Raw genomic sequence first — 17,831 nt, forward strand, 5'->3', positions numbered from 1 at the left:
TTTACAGAGTAAATAGATATCCCACACAATCAAATGAACCTAATAGACGGCAGTTATCCACCTTCCCTACCCTACGAAAGTGGGTCACGTTAATCCATCATTGACTTTCACAGCAGGTCTTGCTTTTTCCTTGGAAATTCATAATCATACTTCTATCCCGTTGTTAAAACAATTTTTGATATAATATACCACTAAAAAGTCGATTGTGTAGTCATTTCTTACTGACACTTGAGTTTCACCCCTCCCTTATGCTTTCCAGCTTTTTACGTTTCCTGCATTTTACGTTTTTTTATTTATGGGCCCCTGAAAAATGTAAAATCGGGGTTTCACCGTATTATGTTATCTGATATGCTATACAAACTCCAACTTGCAATCTATTTAAGTACATGTTTGTTAAGTTAGGATATAGCACATTGATGCATAACACGGGGCAGCACAATCATGTTTCACACAAACAGTTTAATTAATAGAAATTTGCACTTTGGGTTCGATAGCAAACAAGAGTAGTTACATAGAGCACATATACATGCAGTTACTTCACCTTAATGATACTAACAATAAAATTCTTAGTAGAAGTCGGCTGAATGAAAATTATATGCATCCAAATAAGTACATTTAACTTATGTAAATGTGCACATTAAAATTCATGACAACTGTACATGCTTGCACTATGGCCTTCCAAACTATTCTTTGGTAGCATTCTAACGTCAAAACATTAGTTAATGATTTAATGTCATCAATGCTGATGTTTAAGGAGGCATACTGAAAAACCAACATGCACAATTAATACCAAATATAAGAGTAATGCAAATACCTTTAAACAAAACACATCAATGATTAATTAAATTACATCTACTATATACTATACTAGTGGCATGCAAACAACAATAAACCGATTACCTGGTCCCAAAAAAAAGTTATAACTAAAAAAATAAATTAAATATTCACCTTATTAACCTGAGTTGAAACAGTAATTGCTCCAGTACCTCCAGGTGTCAGATCTTCAACTTTCTCCTCAATGTTCTGGGTGAGCCCTTCAGCATCCTTCACTACCATAGCCTTGGTTGTCGTCTTCACGATTTTTGGTGTTGTTGAAGTGTTAATTTTAGCACTTGAAGTCAGATCCCTAACAGTTTCCCTACCTTCTCCATATTCTGATAAATCGCTGCTTGAATGCTCACTGGACCCTGAATCTGTTCTCTCGCGTTTCGTGCCTCTCTCTTTTGTTCCCGGAACGCCTGCAACACCAAGACCATTTTTCTTGGCTTTCTTATTGACCTCCGCATACTCTGGAGTTTTATCAGTGTTGCCATATTGTGATGTTTTTGTTGGATCTTCATTGGGTTTACCAGCATAGAGATTAGCAGCCTGGTAGGGATATCCAACATCCTGGCCTGGACCATGTTGCTCCATTTTACCATCTTTATACTGAGGGTTTCTAAATGTTTCAGCTGCATACCGGCCTTCCTTAGAGTATGGTGTAGCTGAAGTTAGCTGCTGCATCACGATCGGGTCTTGATATGGAGGGATAGATCTCTCGCTGCCCTTCTGGGAGTCACCATGCAGACCTTTTGCTTGCTCCTTCCTTGCTGCAGATTCAACATAATCAATTTTTGGTGTGAAAATCCCGATTGGGGGAACAGTCTTATTGTCAGCAGATTTCCCTGGTGTAGCTGCAGTTTTCCGCTTCTCTGCGGTTTCAAGAACTTTCTTCTCTTCGCCCGGGGCGTAATTGAACGCTAACCCTGTTACTTTCTTACTTGTTGGGGTCAGCTGCGCCTGCCCATCTGGATGTCCAGCTGCCTCTTTGTTTGCACTGTCTTTTTCGTATGAGAAGCCATGTTCATGTGGTTCAAAATTCTTTCTTGAAGGTGATACTTGCTCTTCATAATCATATTCCTTTGTGTACCCAGGTAATTGTGGAGAACCTTGAGGTGGGCCCCCTTCCTTTGTAGGGGATTTTTGAGATTCTGTGGTTGTCTTTTCAGGGCTTGAAGTTTTTGAAGCATCGCTTGCGGCATCCTTTTCTTTGGATTTCTCATCCTTCTCCTTGGTTTTCTCATCCTTCTCCTTGGTTTTCTCATCCTTCTCCTTGGATTTATCTTTGTCTTTCGAAGGTGACTTGAAGAGGAATCCTGGGCTCTACGTGCAAAGAAAACATGCAATGCAATGGCAATAAATAAATAATAATAAATAAAACATTCATAAACGTGCAATTCAAGACAAATAAATATTCATAAAGCATGCCAAACAAAATGTATATTTCAAAGCAAGGAGCATACTCAAGATTCTGACAATTAAAACAAAACTGAAATGATAGCAATTTTACGTATGCTGATGTAACCAAATAACTGATTACAAGATGTCTACATTACAAAAAAATTTGGTTCCCAAATAAATGGATACTGGCAAACATAATGGGGAAATCACTACAAAAAGTATTTCTCTTAGTGGAAAACAAACCTTGATTTTAGACTTTTCTTTCTTATCCTTCTCCTTATCTTTCTTTTCTTTCTCTTTCTTCTCCTTTTCCTTTTCTTTCTTCTCCTTTTCCTTTTCTTTCTTCTCTTTTTCTTTCTCCTTCTTCTCTTTCTTTGAGGGTGTACTTGCTTGCTCAGAATCCTTCACTGGAGACTCTGCACCTTCTTCATTAGCACCCTCTTTCTCTTTCTCTTTGTCTTTCTCCTTTTCCTCCTTCTCCTTCTTTTTTGATTTTCCAAAGTTCAGGGCTCCAGGGGGCAACACAGCAACACCACCTACAGGTTTCTGCAGAGGCAATAATGAAATGGATAAGATTAACTTTCAAATCTAAAAAAACATATAAAGCACATACAACTAGGATCTCTTCTTATAACCACATTTGTGCCAAGAACATTCCTACATCTACTACCACTATTACGACAATAACAACTGAACACATGCAGGTGCGAAAAGCAACTGTCACCAGTGTTTTTTTTCTTTAACCTCTTTTAGACAACAAGCAACAAAAATTCAAAGCTACATTTATGTATTTTACACCAAGCCTTGTTTAAATTACATGGAAAGTATACTCCTGGTGGTGAATTAATACAAAGAAATACACATGTCTTTGAAACAATTCCTACCTCACCACCACTGAAATATACAGCATAACCTCAATTACTGTATATATATTCCTCACGTGAAGTGGCAAAAGAACTTAAAATGTAGGAAGATGTACACTGTGGGAAAATCTTTCTGTACTTTTCTTATCAAGACTATAAGGGTTAAATGTATACTGCTGGGAAAATGTAAATCCAGGAAAATAAAAGCCATTGTATTTTTACTTTAATGTATTTGCTGATAAATGCAAGATAATATATACTGTATGTCCTTTTTTGACAAAGTATGTAATATTGGATGTGGGGAAAGTAAATAAATTTGACACAAGAAACTGTCTTATGCATTGTGCTGGAAAATATTGTAAATAACACACTGAATATTATATAACAGGTCATTTTTCACCTACCTCTATGCACCAACAGATCCAATGGAGTTGGTAGAAAAATGCTTGTACAGTGTATTACATAGTAGTAACCAACAGCAAGAAAATATAGAATCAAGACACTGGTGGCAACTGTGAGATTGTGTGTTTTGTCGACAACAAACCACAAATTATCTTGGAACTGATTCAACAGACTAAGTAATGCACTAAGTGTTTTTCTTCCAAACTCCATTGGATCTGATGATGCAAACTAGAAGTTTGTAGAATGTTAACTGTTACAAAATAATAGACATGCTATTTATAAATACATGGTGAATGATACGTAAATAAACTTCTGAAACTTTCTGCAGCATCTTCACTTATCAAGCAAGTTCAATTGACAAAAGGTGCTTCTTATGCTCAAATGGGCTAATCAGGACTAAACGTAGAGTTTAAATTTGGATCCATTCAAATTACTGCATTTGTGCCCCACACTAGAAATTAAACTCAGGATACATTGATAACAAGGCAATGATGATAGCCACTGCAAAACCTGGGAAGCTGCTCCAGCTCCAATATTATACACAAATATCAATGCTCTCCTAGTGACATAAGTGTGCACCAGTTCTATGCTATTTCCATGTAATAATGTACACCAGAAAATATTTTGCCATGTAAGAGTGATAAAACTCTTGAGACACCAAAAAATTAGCAATTCCAACTGAAGTTGAAAAGATGACCCAGCAGACATAAGGAAGCAAAAATGACTCAGATTAAAAAGTGAAAGAAACTTAAGGTAAATGACAAGTGTTTTGCTTTTTGAGCAATGCTGTTTTTGCTTAACACATTGCAAAACTATTTTCCACCTCCTTAATTAGACAAAAAGTGGACAATTATTATCAACGGTACTTACCCAGAGAAGCCATACATACCCTCATAAGATCAAGTGACAGAAGAAAAATTAATAGACTCCAATTAAATTTCACCAATCTCCCCCCCCTCCTCCACACCATCCCCAATAAGAACTATAGACATATATGGAAGAACATTGCTTCCTGTCAACATAATCAAGGTCCCCCTTCCAAATTTACAACTTTTCCAAGCAATTGTAAAATAAATTTCCACACCATTCTCTGATGCTATTAATCAAATTTTATGTGTAATTTCTACTCAAAACAGTAAAGGTTTATGCAACATTTTTAAAAATAGAATATAAAACATTTTTATAGAAAATGTCTCCCATCAAAAAAGCTGGTTCTAAAAAAATGAAATTACTTTCATTCTCAAATCTTTGCACACCAAAAAAAAAATATCCTTGTGAAAAACCCTGTCAACTCTACATCTTTTATTATTATTCTGTACTTCAAAACAATCAATTTCAGAACTTTCAGTAAGTGGGCAAATAAAAGAAAAAAAAATCTTGCAATGAACCCAGAGGAAGGAAAAAATATTGACACATTTAGTTCCAATGGTATTGATTTCAATGTTCACAAACCACGCTCCAGTCGAAGTACATTCACAAATAAATAACTTATTTTCATTTCCAATTCAATTTTTATGTCAACCATTTTTGCTTATCAGTAACAAGTAAGCGATGTATTATCGGGAATACACACAATAGGCAATTTTCACACTGGAGTTATTTGCACACAAAGATCACACCACAACATATACATCACCACTATAGGGAAACCTTTCAAATAATACCATCTCTCTCATACATATAACTAACTATAATAAATGTGAACAAGGCTTACGTTAGAAAATTGTGTGTTCTAACTATACATATGTACAAAAATAAGATGAAAACTCCACAATATATTATTTGCACTGCATATCAGGGGCAGGGGGCAGGAATGCACTGATAATGAATAAAATTAGGAGCATAAGCAGTTGCATGCTGCACAGTCAACTGCAATTAAAATTCCAGAAGAAAGGTTAATGCAATCTTTAATTTTATAAAACTTTGTTAAAACTGGTTAACTTCAAACAAATCGATAGAAGATCCACTTTAAGTATTCAAATACAAACCTTATCACAACGTAACCCCCCCCCCCATCCCATAAAAACACAGTCATGTTCAAAATTGTGCATTTTTCAACAATTGGTTAAACAAAATGATTTTAATATTAAAAACATGATGCTCATCAAATCTAATAAGCAAGTTAAATAGAAAATTAGCTCCTCTCATGGTTATTATTGTCTTCTCTCATCATTCATAGCTATGGATATTTTATAGTGCATAATTCAATAGTTGAATCAATATTTTCCCAAATAATGTTTCCAATTTTCTGCATGTAATAATTATTGCTGATAATTTACATGGAATATGGTAGATTCCAAAATCCTTCACTTTACAATCTAACTATAAGAGCCTACAGTAAGGATTGGTACAAACAACAGTCCAATGTACTTTCACCGGCAATTAACCCATTATATCTTGATTGAGAATCAAGCAAAAGGATAATTTTCATAGAATTATTTTTATGACTGTCGAAGTTATTGGCACGGTTTTCCCACCTTCCCTTACTCTTTAAATACAACCATGCTTTGTCAGCTGTTTCTCTATACACTGGGAATAAAATTCTTTGGGATGCATGTTATGCAATTTGGACACAGCAAGACATCTGATACAACATTTTGGCCACAAAGATCACCTTTTAAAGACCAAAAAATGTGATAAGCAGATTTGGCTTATTTAAGACAGATTTAAGTATGGAAGACGAAGCAGAATTCAAAATTCAAATATCCTTTTTGTTTCAACTGATGTGTGTGAGTAAGCCCTCACACTGTCATGTTGAAAATATTGCACCTTGTGGCAAAAGACTACTTCATTTGCTTTGATGAATGGTCGGTCACAGGTGGTTACAACAAAGGAGCTGGTACTGGTTGAAGTGATTTAATCCTTAATCAACTACCAGCTGCCACATATGAGGAGTCTGAACAAGCAGAACCCAACATGACGAACACCAACCATCCAACGCAAAAATTTCACCTCCCTTGAAATTATCATACATTTCCTACACATGAGTTAGCACAACTATACTGCACTTGGATTCTTCTATAAATTGCAATCAGTTCTACAACTTCCCTTGCCCCTCCCCCCATTCAAGTATCTTTATTGAACTGAATTAAGACTGGATTTCAGTAAGAGTTAAAGATTATTTCAAACAATATTAAAGTTTTTACAGTATTATTCTAGTTTTCATTTGATCCTCTCAAAAAAGGTGGGAAAAGGGTATGTTACTCTGCTCATTGAAGTTGACTAAAAACACAGATGAAGCTAATCATTAACAGATGTTTCAATGGGAGACAAACCCAGTAGAACTACATTATGCATTCCAAAAAATGTATTTCCCTAATAGGTATTTGACAGCAAGGATGACTGTGTTCACTTAGATTTTTTGTGAACATTAGCTTCGAGCGAACTATATGATGATAACAAGAAATACACTCATTGTTCATTTTATTTCTCTAAAATTCTAAAAGGAGAATGTGCTTGACATGAGTAATATACACTGGCTCAATGCTGAAGAAACACTGAAAGACTGAATCAAATAATCATCTCTGTTAAAAACACAAGTTAACTATTTTAGTAGGGATGGGCCGATATGAAATTTACCGATACCGATATTCTACTGATCTGATATAAAATTAGAATTGGTCCTTGAAGAACCTGAAATGTTCATTGATCTTCTTAATAAGTGTGTGTTTCGAGGTGACTGCATTGCAACAAAAGTTGCATATTTAGACATTTACTTTTTTAGAAAGTAGGGCATGAAGATTATCCACAAAAATTACAACAAAATGGCAGAATTTTGCACTAAATTATAAGATATTTATTGATATATCGGATCGGTAAAATAATCGGCAATTTTACAGATAAACCGATGTGCCTATATCAGCCAATACCGATAGAGTACCGATTAATCAGTCCCATCCCTAATTTTAAGTATCGTTTATTAATTTTTGAAAAATCTACCAAACCTGATGAATTCACCTTGTACATTTGGCCATTTTACATCTTGTTTTAAACTTAATAAAATTTTTAGATCTGTTTTATTGCATTGTTTATGTATAAAACCGACATAATTGTGCTCTGTGCAAATCCTTTCTTTAATATTTCCTCTAATACTTACAGCATCGTGTACCTTAATTATTCAACAAAACAGCCATTACAGTGCCTTAGTACAGAAAGCTGGAATTCAATTCACATGTGAATCAAAGCAAACAAGTGAAAACTGTAAACACATGCAAGCAAAAAGCATATGAGGTGCAGCACACCACAGCCACTCTACCTCCTCAGGAATCGTGCCATGCTTTCTATGGTTAGAGGCCAGCAGACCCACTACCTTAGGCTTTCCCTCTTGTCCATCAGACTTCGCACCCTGCTGCAACTTTTGGTCAAGGTCGTCTTTCTCAGCTTCATACTCCCCTTCCATTGAACTGGAGGAGCTCGCTGAGGTGGTGCTGGCCTTGCTGGCCTTCCTATTTAACTAAGGTGCAAGCACAAACATGCAGGGTTAGTAAGATGCATTAGTTTTAGCAAACCATTTAGTAACCACTTTTAGTAACCATTAGGGATGGGCCGATACATAGTGATGAAATAGGAATATAGAATTTATACACCTAAAGTATTTTAACCACTGGTGCAGATGAATTTTTAAATTAGTTTGCATTCTTCCTAAGTTATATGCTACTATGAACTTACTAGTTTTATACTGTAACAAATTACACCATGAATTTCCACGCACAGAACTTCACTTTAAATAAAACATGGTATCAGAACCCTTAATACGCATGGTCCCAATTTAAATGAAGATGGTGTCATATTTCAGTGTAGGCAGTTGATGGGAAGAGACAGCAATACACATTACACAAAAAGGCACTTTCACCAGTGTTTAACTGTTTGCTGGATTGGAAAATGTGAAATGTGTGACTAGGATAGGAAGGGTTGCGGTGGTTACCAATCAGCTAGGTTGAGTTGGGAGTCTATGAATGTGTTGGTTGAAGGGGTGGGTGGTAGGTAGATAATGGCTTCCCAAAAACGGTTATTGAAGTTAAGAGTTGTGACTGTTGGTGTGGGTGGAAAATTGTGAATACACGAGTTGTGATTATTTTCAAGGGTCATTCCCAGATAAGATCTAAGAGTAATTTTTCATCAAACACCCAAACTAAGAAACATCTTGAGTATGGGAGAATACAGCCTGTTGCTATATTCTCCCATCATCAGGCTGCACAGAAGTTCTATGACTTTTCTTCTTTCATTGGAAACGTGGCCATGCTGAGAAATGTACAAACCTTCATTTTGTGTGGTGTTTACTGTTATTCAAATAAGTTATGCCTGCATGGCATACTCAAACAAAAAAAATATTTCTTCTGGAAACATTTTTTTAATACACATGGTATTGCTACCAGCAGGAATAAAGGCTTGCTTGGGGGACTTCGATGAACATACCTGCATTAGTGGTTGAAATACTTTTAAAATCTTGATGAAAAATTTTAAAAAAATGAGTAAAAATTGCCAAGTGTCGAGATTCATTACACTTGAGAAAAACTTTTAATTATATATCAGGTGTTTCATAAATTATTGAAGGGTTAAAAAAATTTATTGCAAGTAAACTACTGAACTCTCGTTAATGAAACCAGTCCAGAACGAATGAGGAACTAACAGTTTTTTTAACACCTACAAATGTTCAATGTATGCACCACAGGTGGCATGGCATGCGTCAACACGATAGGAACGCAAACAGTTTGTGCGTGCAGGTTTTGTTAAGCTGAGAATTCATACTCTTGCCGCTGGGCGACACTTAAATCAGCCTTGGTTTGCTGTTTTAAGTCCACTTTATGCACAGTAAGGCTAATCGGGACTGGACCTACAGTTTAAAGTGGGATCCGAACCACTTGTGCCTCCACCGGGTATCGGACCCGGGACCCCTTAATTACAAGGCAATGACGCTACCACTGCGCCATGGGGGAGGCCCGACTCAAATCAGCCACATCACTCACAGCGTTTTGTGCACTGTTTTGGTCCCCAAGATCACCGGACCTTACACCGTGTGACTTCTTTTTGTGGGGTTTCATCAAAGACAGGGTATTCATCTCAACGATGCCGCATTATATCGCAGCCCTAAGGAAGCGTATCATCGCAGCAATACACACTATCGACAGACTCCTGTTGATGAGAGTGTTGCAAGAAGTAGACTATTGCGTTGATGCATGCCATGTCACCCATGGTGCATACATTGAACATTTGTAGGTGTTAAAAAAAATGAGTTCCTCGTTCGGTTTGGACTGGTTTCATTAACAAAAGTTGAATACTTTACTTGCAATAAATATCTGTAACCCCTCAAGTGCTCCTGTTTTGGGGGAAAAAATCTGAAGAAACAAAATGAACTTGAAGACACATACAATAACAATCTACATGCCATGATGAGTCTAAATGTCACGATGGGTACCTTTTATATTACAATACTCGTATGTGGTGTGATAATTAAAGTCTCAAGAATCAACACTGAAAAAATACATGAAACCTAATTTATCTTTACCTGTCTTCATGAGAACAAGAGTGCATATTTAAGATTTATAGGAATGAATTTTCCAGGCACAAATTTATACTGTCACAAGCAAATCCTGATTAATGTTCTGTTAAATTTGATACTTCACTTGAGTTTTAAAACACACTGTGCTGGGACAGTCTGTTCAACTAACATTGAAGCTCCACTTTATTTTACCTATATTTGTGCAAATTATTATTTTTAATTTTGCCTGTTTTGAGGTAAGTTCAAACATGATTCTATAGCTCTATGATTTTCTTACTGATATGAAATTTACTTTTGTAATTTGGAAGTTAATTTTATGTTGTAAGAAGAATTAAAATATTAGAGCACTGTAAATATATCGAAGTAGCAGCAAGTTACAAGCTAATGGATCAGTACACTTACTGGCAAATTTACCAATAAACTAATAAGTAGTTATTGGTCCATAATAATAATATTCTTCTTCCAACCGGGCCCATCCCTAGTAGTCATCACGTTCAATATAACAATCAATTTTGGAGTCATAACACGTGAAAGATTTCTCTAGCACTACTCATGGATCAAACAAATCATGGGAAAAAAATACATTTTTGCATATTTGTTCAGTAGAAACAACACATCACTCTCAAAACACAAGGAATGTTAATATGACCACAATTGAACACCTCGTTTGCAATCTCTGGGGATATTAAAAATAAGAGCATCACATGCCTTGAGATGCTAACCTGATTTAACATTAGCTGTTGTGAATTCCTGAAATCAACCATAAATATTCAAACACAGAAAGATGCATTCAAGAATAGCTGAAACATTCTCACAATCTAATACTGAAACAAAGAATAATTTAAGTTTCTTACACTTGGAAACAGAAAAGAGGTGTGTATATGTGGTGTATGTATGTGCAAGTATGTTCTGAAAACAAACACGGCAAGTCACATTCACAAATAAAACTTGGCACAATGTATGATGCACAAATTTTAAAAAGAAAGTATAAAGAACTAACACAATGGATTGATAAATTAACTGTTCACATCTGAACATCATGTTAAAGGATATTAACCATGTGCTTTGCAGCACAACAGGGGGTATTATACATATATTCTATTGTTCTCATATGTTTATGAATTATCTTTTTTAAAAAAATGCTAAGAAACACTTTTGTATGTTTCTTTGCCATGACATTTTTTTCCTAAATGTGTGTTCAATGTAAGAAATAAATTGAATTATTTACATAACTTTAAATCGTTTTCCATTGACTTTTATTCCTAATTTATCTAAAACTTAAAAAGTTCAGGAAATTATCAATTTTGTGTAATTTCAATAAACCTCATACTTTACACTGGCATATGGTATAGTATCGTTAGCCAAGTTACTTAAACATGAATACTGTTTTGCAAAATGCATTGTTATTCAATTCACATGCTTTCATGTTTCCCCATATATTCATACCATTCCTAATTCTATCACCAACATTAAAATAATAGAAACTCAGTTGGTATGTATCCATCACCTGAATTACTTTTATTTCTATAGTTGTTACTTTTGTATGTATATATACTGTTGTAAAGGTTATAGCATAGAATTATTGCACATAAGCAGACCTTTCTAAATTTCTAAATATTGTGTCTCCAACTAAAATTAAAATTTCAAACATTTCTGTGTATATGATATAACTATGTACACAAGTCTTAATAGCCTAATGTTCTCAACCACCCCTCACCAAAAAATTTGGAAGGACCACCACCACTGAAGTCTTGCACATGCATTAAATCATTTTAAAATCCCATAGCAGAATACAAAATTACATAAACTACTGAATGTGCATTTGCAAAATTTGCTTGAACATAGCTACTAGTATTGATATTGCATAATGAACAAATCATTGGCAAAGTGCTAATAAGGCAAGTCCATTGCTACACTATCATCAGAAACTTAAAAAATATGTATTCATTCTGTCTTCCTATGTATAAAGACAACAGAAGTAACAATGCCAAGAGATGAATTAGGGTGGAATCAATAGGATTCAAACTACTAAATTCCATCTCCACCAGTCAATCTTCGATTACAACTGAATGTTCATTACTACAGTAATATTATTCCATGGAAAAAAAACACTGTAATTGTAATGTGTAATGACAACAATTTATGGTACTTAGTATTCCCATGAAGATTTTTAAAACTGGATTCGGAGAGAATAAGGTTATATCAAGAGTAATAAAAATACTGTAATGGAATGTCAGTGAAATAAATAAGTGAAGATTAAAATAAGCATACTTCTTCTAAATCAAAAAAACTCATTCATGCAGTCAGTGATACAAGTATTTTTTACTTTTTCTTATTTTTAATATGCACACTTTTCAGCAAAGAATTGGAATTTGAAATTGTCCGAGACAATGAGAAAAATACACTCCGTCACATACATACACTGTTCAAAACATCACTTCATATTTATCTAATATATGAAGTTGCTAACTGCTATGCAGTCTTGCACCAATGGCATGCAATCAGCTTCCCCTGCTTAAATTAAAAATATGGCCACAAATGCTCCTTCAGGCTCATAAAAATAAATGTTTACTTCTACACTAGAAAAACAAACTTGAAAAAAAAATTGCCTTCCTATCTACCAAACTTTGTAACAACAATATTAGTAATACAATTCTCTTCAAGGAAGCTCTCATCATAAATAATTAAATACATAAAAAAAATACCAGGTGACATTTGAGCTGGTTATTAGCAATGAAATTAAAGAAGTTCAATTTTTAAAAAAATACCATTTCTGCTAATACCTCAAAGTAAACATTATGAAACCTTACAGATTGCACAAGATTATTTTGTTAGAGATGTAGTTCGTTAAATTCTAATACAATTCAAAGCTTACTTATTTAATCAAAAACAGACATTCAAGAATATTTTAAAACAAAACAAGCTTTGTCTACAGATGAGAAGCTTTAGAAATGACTCAGTTCAGTATAACTTATTTGTTCTTGTCCCATTTCCTGATGAGGTCAGTATAGAAGGAACAGAACAGAAAACGTGTGTGTCAAAGAAATGAAATGTCAGTCAAAGGTCTTCAGTTATGTCTTATCCAAAAGCATAATTGTTTAACATGATTTCGCTCTGCATTAAGCAACTTGAAAATGCAGGTAAGTAGAATAATTCTCTAGGGAAATGTTTACATTATTATAATCAAGAAATAGAACTATGTCTAGGACATAAAAACAAATCTTACTTCTACCATATTTGGATTATGGTGCCAAGAGAGAGAGGAAGAAAGTTCCTGACAAAGTGGGAACTTTTGTCCCAAAACTATAACGTGGAAGAAAAATAACCTTAAGCAAGTAACAATGGATACCTTATCTTTAGGTTTGTCTTCCTTCTTCTTGAAATTCCTTTGGTCCTTTGGTTTCTCATCAATACTGTCCATTTCAGGAATGTGTTCTGGTGGATGGGACATCGTATGCCTCTTCGAAGTTTCAAAGTCATCTTCAGTTTGTTTTGGTCCTCCAAGAGCTGAAAAAAAGTGGAAACACAAGGTTATAAATGATTTATAAACAAATTGTAACATACCTTCTGGTCGAGTATTTTGCAGATTCACTCAATATTTTGACTAATAAGCATTAGTAACACCATTAAGCCTTGTTTCCATGATTATGAAAAATTAAATATGCTGACCAAGGCAGTAATTTATTTTATTAAAAACATAAACTAAACGTAACGTTTCAACCTTCTAGCAAGGTCTTCTTCAGACTCTGTATCAAGTACAAAAGTAACAAGATACAAAAACAGGGCATTATATATACACAAACATTACTCCCTCCAGACTATTTAGAAAGTTGTTTGGAACTTTCTAGCAGGTGACTTTCACTTTCCAACTTTACTTTCACCTAAAAGGCTAAACACAATTACTTCCATATAGAATGTGGTTGGTCTTTTAATCTCACGCTCTTTTCCCTTCATTTTTCTTCCTTCTCCTCTCCTCTTTCTCTCTTGTCCTTTCCACTCTTTCTAACATCTTCTTCCATTCTTTGTTTAACTTCAATCCCCCATTCCAGTTCATTGTGTCTTCTTCACCTTTCTTCTCTATTTCCTTGGCTTCCTTCCATTTTCTCACTAGCATTCTCTTCTCCCTTCCTAACTGCTTAGCCTCATCCCACTCTATATCATGTCCTGTTTCTCTCGTGTGTTTAAATATTGCATTTCTTTCTCTCTTAAGTCGTACATCATCCCTATGTTGTTTCAACCTGTCTTTCAGCCTCTTTTTCGTTTCTCCTATGTACACACTCTGACATTCTTTACATTTCACTTCGTAGATAATCCCTTCCTCTTCCTCTTCTCTGTTTTCCTTTTTCTTGTTTGCATTCCTCGCTATTCCTAAGATGCTTCTCCCTCCCTTCCTGTAAGTTTTAATTCCCGCTTTCTTAAGCACTTTGCATATCTTTTCTGTGGTCTTCCCCATACTCCTTATTCCAAACCTCCTCTCTCTTTCTTTCTCTTCCTCTTTTTCTTTCTCTTCCAATTCTTCCCTGCCCGTTTTCTTCCTTCTTCTGTTTATGTCCAGTCTATCCTGCTTCTCATAGCCATTCTTTTCCAGCTGTTTCCATAGGCTATTTATTTTGCCTTCTTTTTCACATTCTTTCATGCATATTTTCTTGATTCTGTCCTCCATATTCTTTATAAAATTTATTTTTGTCACCTCACTTACATCACTTCTTTTGTGGCAGAATACCCCTGCTGCACACTTCTTCTGATGCCAAGCGGTTTCAATTTCTTGTCCTCTCTTCCTTTTCATCAATATATCTAGAAAGCTTAACTTGTCTTCTTCTATTTCAAGTTCCAATAATATCCCTCTTTCTTCATCTTGTATTTCTTTGTACTTGATACAGAGTCTGAAGAAGACCTTGCTAGAAGGTTGAAACGTTATGTTTAGTTTATGTTTTTAATAAAATAAATTACTGCCTTGGTCAGCATATTTAGTTTTTCATAAGCATTAGTGTTAATCAGGAAACGGTTGAAATATATTTCAGATAAAATCACATGATATAGAGGGCTCTACTGCCCTGCTACACATTTAATGCAATTTATAAAATATCTGCTTCACAATCCAGATAAAAGCATTAACAAATAACAATTATGAACAAATATGAGTACCGGAGCACCAATAACCACCTTATACACACACTATTTGAGTATTCAAAAGAAGTACAAAAAAAAAAAAAGTTATATCTTACCATCCATACTCCTAGAAGTCATCCGTCTACCACTAAGACTTCTTTCAAACTGTGGAGCTGGCCTCTCAATAGGGGTCTTCTTGGTCTCATAATGTGTTCGCCCTGAGTATCTGAATTTTGAACCAAATCGTGGGAAGAGGCCACCCTTTTGCGTTGGTTCTGGAGTCATAAGCCTGTTTGAAATTTACAACGAAATTCAGTTGTTACATATAAAATCTACTAAAGAAACTGAACCCATGTAACTTTGGCAAACTAAATAACAGTGAAATATATATAAAATTTCAACATGAACAAATTCAAATTGGTAATAAATTATATGCAGAACCAAAACAAATATTTTGATTGCCCTATAACAGCGCCACTATTTGTACATTTGTAATTGAAAATAAATCAGATACTGTAGTTATAAGTGGAAGAATAAGAAAACTTTTCCTCTAAGGTCTCTAAAACATACCTGAAAAATGTATGGTGCTCCACACACACTTTCCACAATTTTTTAGCTGCTCTGTGATTGGATAATTTGAATCCGATAGTTGATTCAAACTGTTCAAAATCGCCTGGCCTTATCTTAATGTAAAAGTTGTGACGTTTGTAAGAAATTTTTAAGATTTTTGGCCAGGCAAATCTATTTATCCTTAACCTGGAAAAGACAATAATAATTATACCAATAATGTTGTTTTCTCTACTAAAATCATGTAAAATATGTGAATGTTCCCCTATGCATATTTAGTTTTTGACAAACACAAAATGTGAAATAGCATGCTGCAATGTTCATTTTTCATGGTTTTGACAGGTGTGAAGTACATTTATGATGAAAAATAAACTGCAAAATGCAAAATAAATCCTTAAACGTGAAATTAAAGTTTATTTACCAACACTTTCAGAAGTCTGAATTATACAGGGAGTTATGCAAAATCATGGACAATTTATTAATTCTGCAAACATTTGAGAAGCAAAAATGGACTCCTTCACAAAGGTATAAACTTAAAAAATTCTGATAACTACATAAATATGCTATCAGAAAGAAAATATTTATTTTGTGTAATTAGTATAATTTTCAAATCAAATTTGTGACTTTATTAATCATTTGAATATTGAAATGCCACTTTACATACTGCTTTAGGTCTCGAAATGTGCCCAGTTTTTACTGAACTCTTGATATTTTATTAATCCCAAACATGTGGTCCTACCATGCATTATGAAGGCTTACTTATTAGATTCACAAAATGTAATGAGATATGATGATTTTAAATGTAGTTATGGCAATGAGAATAGATCTACCAAGTAATTGTAACTTATTTCTGAACAATGGCAAGATGAATAAAAACATGCCTCATGGAATAAAATTTACATGCACACAATTTTGTATTCATACGATGCCATTTTATACATCTAGATAACAAGTCTATGGCTTAATTACCTATCTCTGTACACAAGGAGACCTGACGCACACACACCAAGCATGATATCAACACCTTCAGAATCTTTGGCCGGATGAAGATCAACTCCATACATGGCTAGCTTCTTGGCATTTTCTAAGTAATGCAGTTCAGCTTCAGCAGGAGTCTGGCCCCTGTAATAAAAGAAAATGAAATATTAACTACTTTCTAAATATGACTAAAGGTATATGAAGTACTGACTTATCCGTAAAACTGTTTTTTTATGGTGTTCTATGAATTTCAACTGATACCATCCCCCACAAATTGCAATGTTGCTTGCTTGTCTAGGGTGGTGTCTGCTATTTCTTGGTGGGAACTGCTGCAGACTAATGGTACATTGAGATGCATTCTAATACCATGTGCAGGATCCTGAACATTTATGGAATTTTGAATGGGATGTAGGAAAAGTGATGAATTTTAGAAGTTTTGTAACGGTTCCCACTTATTTCACCAAAACAACCCTCCAGATCTTTTCAGATATTTTAAAATAAATTTCCAATTTTATAATGCTTGAGCACACTAATACATAAATGTTAAGTTATGTACTATTCAAAGCAATCAAGTCTAGAGAACATTGATGAAAATTAATGAACAAAAATAAAATACCAAAGCATTTTTTTACATATCTTGCCAACCAAGAAGCTAGATGGAGGGAAAAAGTGAACAGTGTTCTGTTTTATTTGATCTGACCAGCATAAAAAAACACCTAAATTGTCTCACTTTTCAAGGATTTTTCTCTCAAGTTGATTTCCCTGACTTGTCCAGGTTTTCCAAGTCAGTGTAATCCTGATAAAGTGACAGAAATTTCTTGGAAATGGCAGTTTTTATTCTAGAAACATTAAAACAATCATTTCTGGAAAAAATGGTGTATAATTCTAGCTTTTCACAATTTTGGATAATCCCGAGCATTTCTCATCCTGTACATTACAATTTTACAATTTCATGTGATGACCAGAACTGTAACCAGTGTATCGCAGACTTCGAGCCATGTGGGTGGTGCAAAACACAGGCTTTATATGGTATTAGGCAAAACTCTGCTGGCTAAATCACATGGATGATGTTGCCAATGCACTTATATTGTCTGCTGTTGTAGCAGAAGGCAAGTTAAGCCTCTTTCATTTTCACACCTTTAACATGTGATAGCTGTGTAAGGATGTTTGCAAGACAATACAAAATGTGATAT

General features: G+C 34.6%; 1 protein-coding gene across 7 annotated transcripts in view; it reads right to left on the reverse strand.

Annotated features, from left to right (window-relative positions):
- The window catches only part of cora (erythrocyte membrane protein band 4.1 like coracle), a 61,612-nt gene that overhangs the window by 25,132 nt on the left and 18,649 nt on the right, over nt 1-17,831 (reverse strand). For 5 of the 7 annotated variants that reach the window (XM_083139515.1, XM_083139520.1, XM_083139528.1 and 2 more), the window contains 7 exons: nt 16,630-16,782; nt 15,664-15,849; nt 15,210-15,382; nt 13,334-13,491; nt 7,741-7,938; nt 2,464-2,766; nt 949-2,142 (listed from right to left, as the gene is read on the reverse strand). In XM_083139515.1, coding sequence (XP_082995641.1) covers nt 949-2,142; nt 2,464-2,766; nt 7,741-7,938; nt 13,334-13,491; nt 15,210-15,382; nt 15,664-15,849; nt 16,630-16,782 — 2,365 coding nt within the window. The remainder of the gene's footprint in view (nt 1-948; nt 2,143-2,463; nt 2,767-7,740; nt 7,939-13,333; nt 13,492-15,209; nt 15,383-15,663; nt 15,850-16,629; nt 16,783-17,831) is intronic. The other 2 variants (XM_083139521.1, XM_083139535.1) reach the window with 2 other exon arrangements.

This window comes from Lepisma saccharinum, chromosome 1, assembly GCF_977018435.1.
Source record: "Lepisma saccharinum chromosome 1, izLepSacc3.1, whole genome shotgun sequence".
NCBI classification, from domain to species: domain Eukaryota; kingdom Metazoa; phylum Arthropoda; class Insecta; order Zygentoma; family Lepismatidae; genus Lepisma; species Lepisma saccharinum.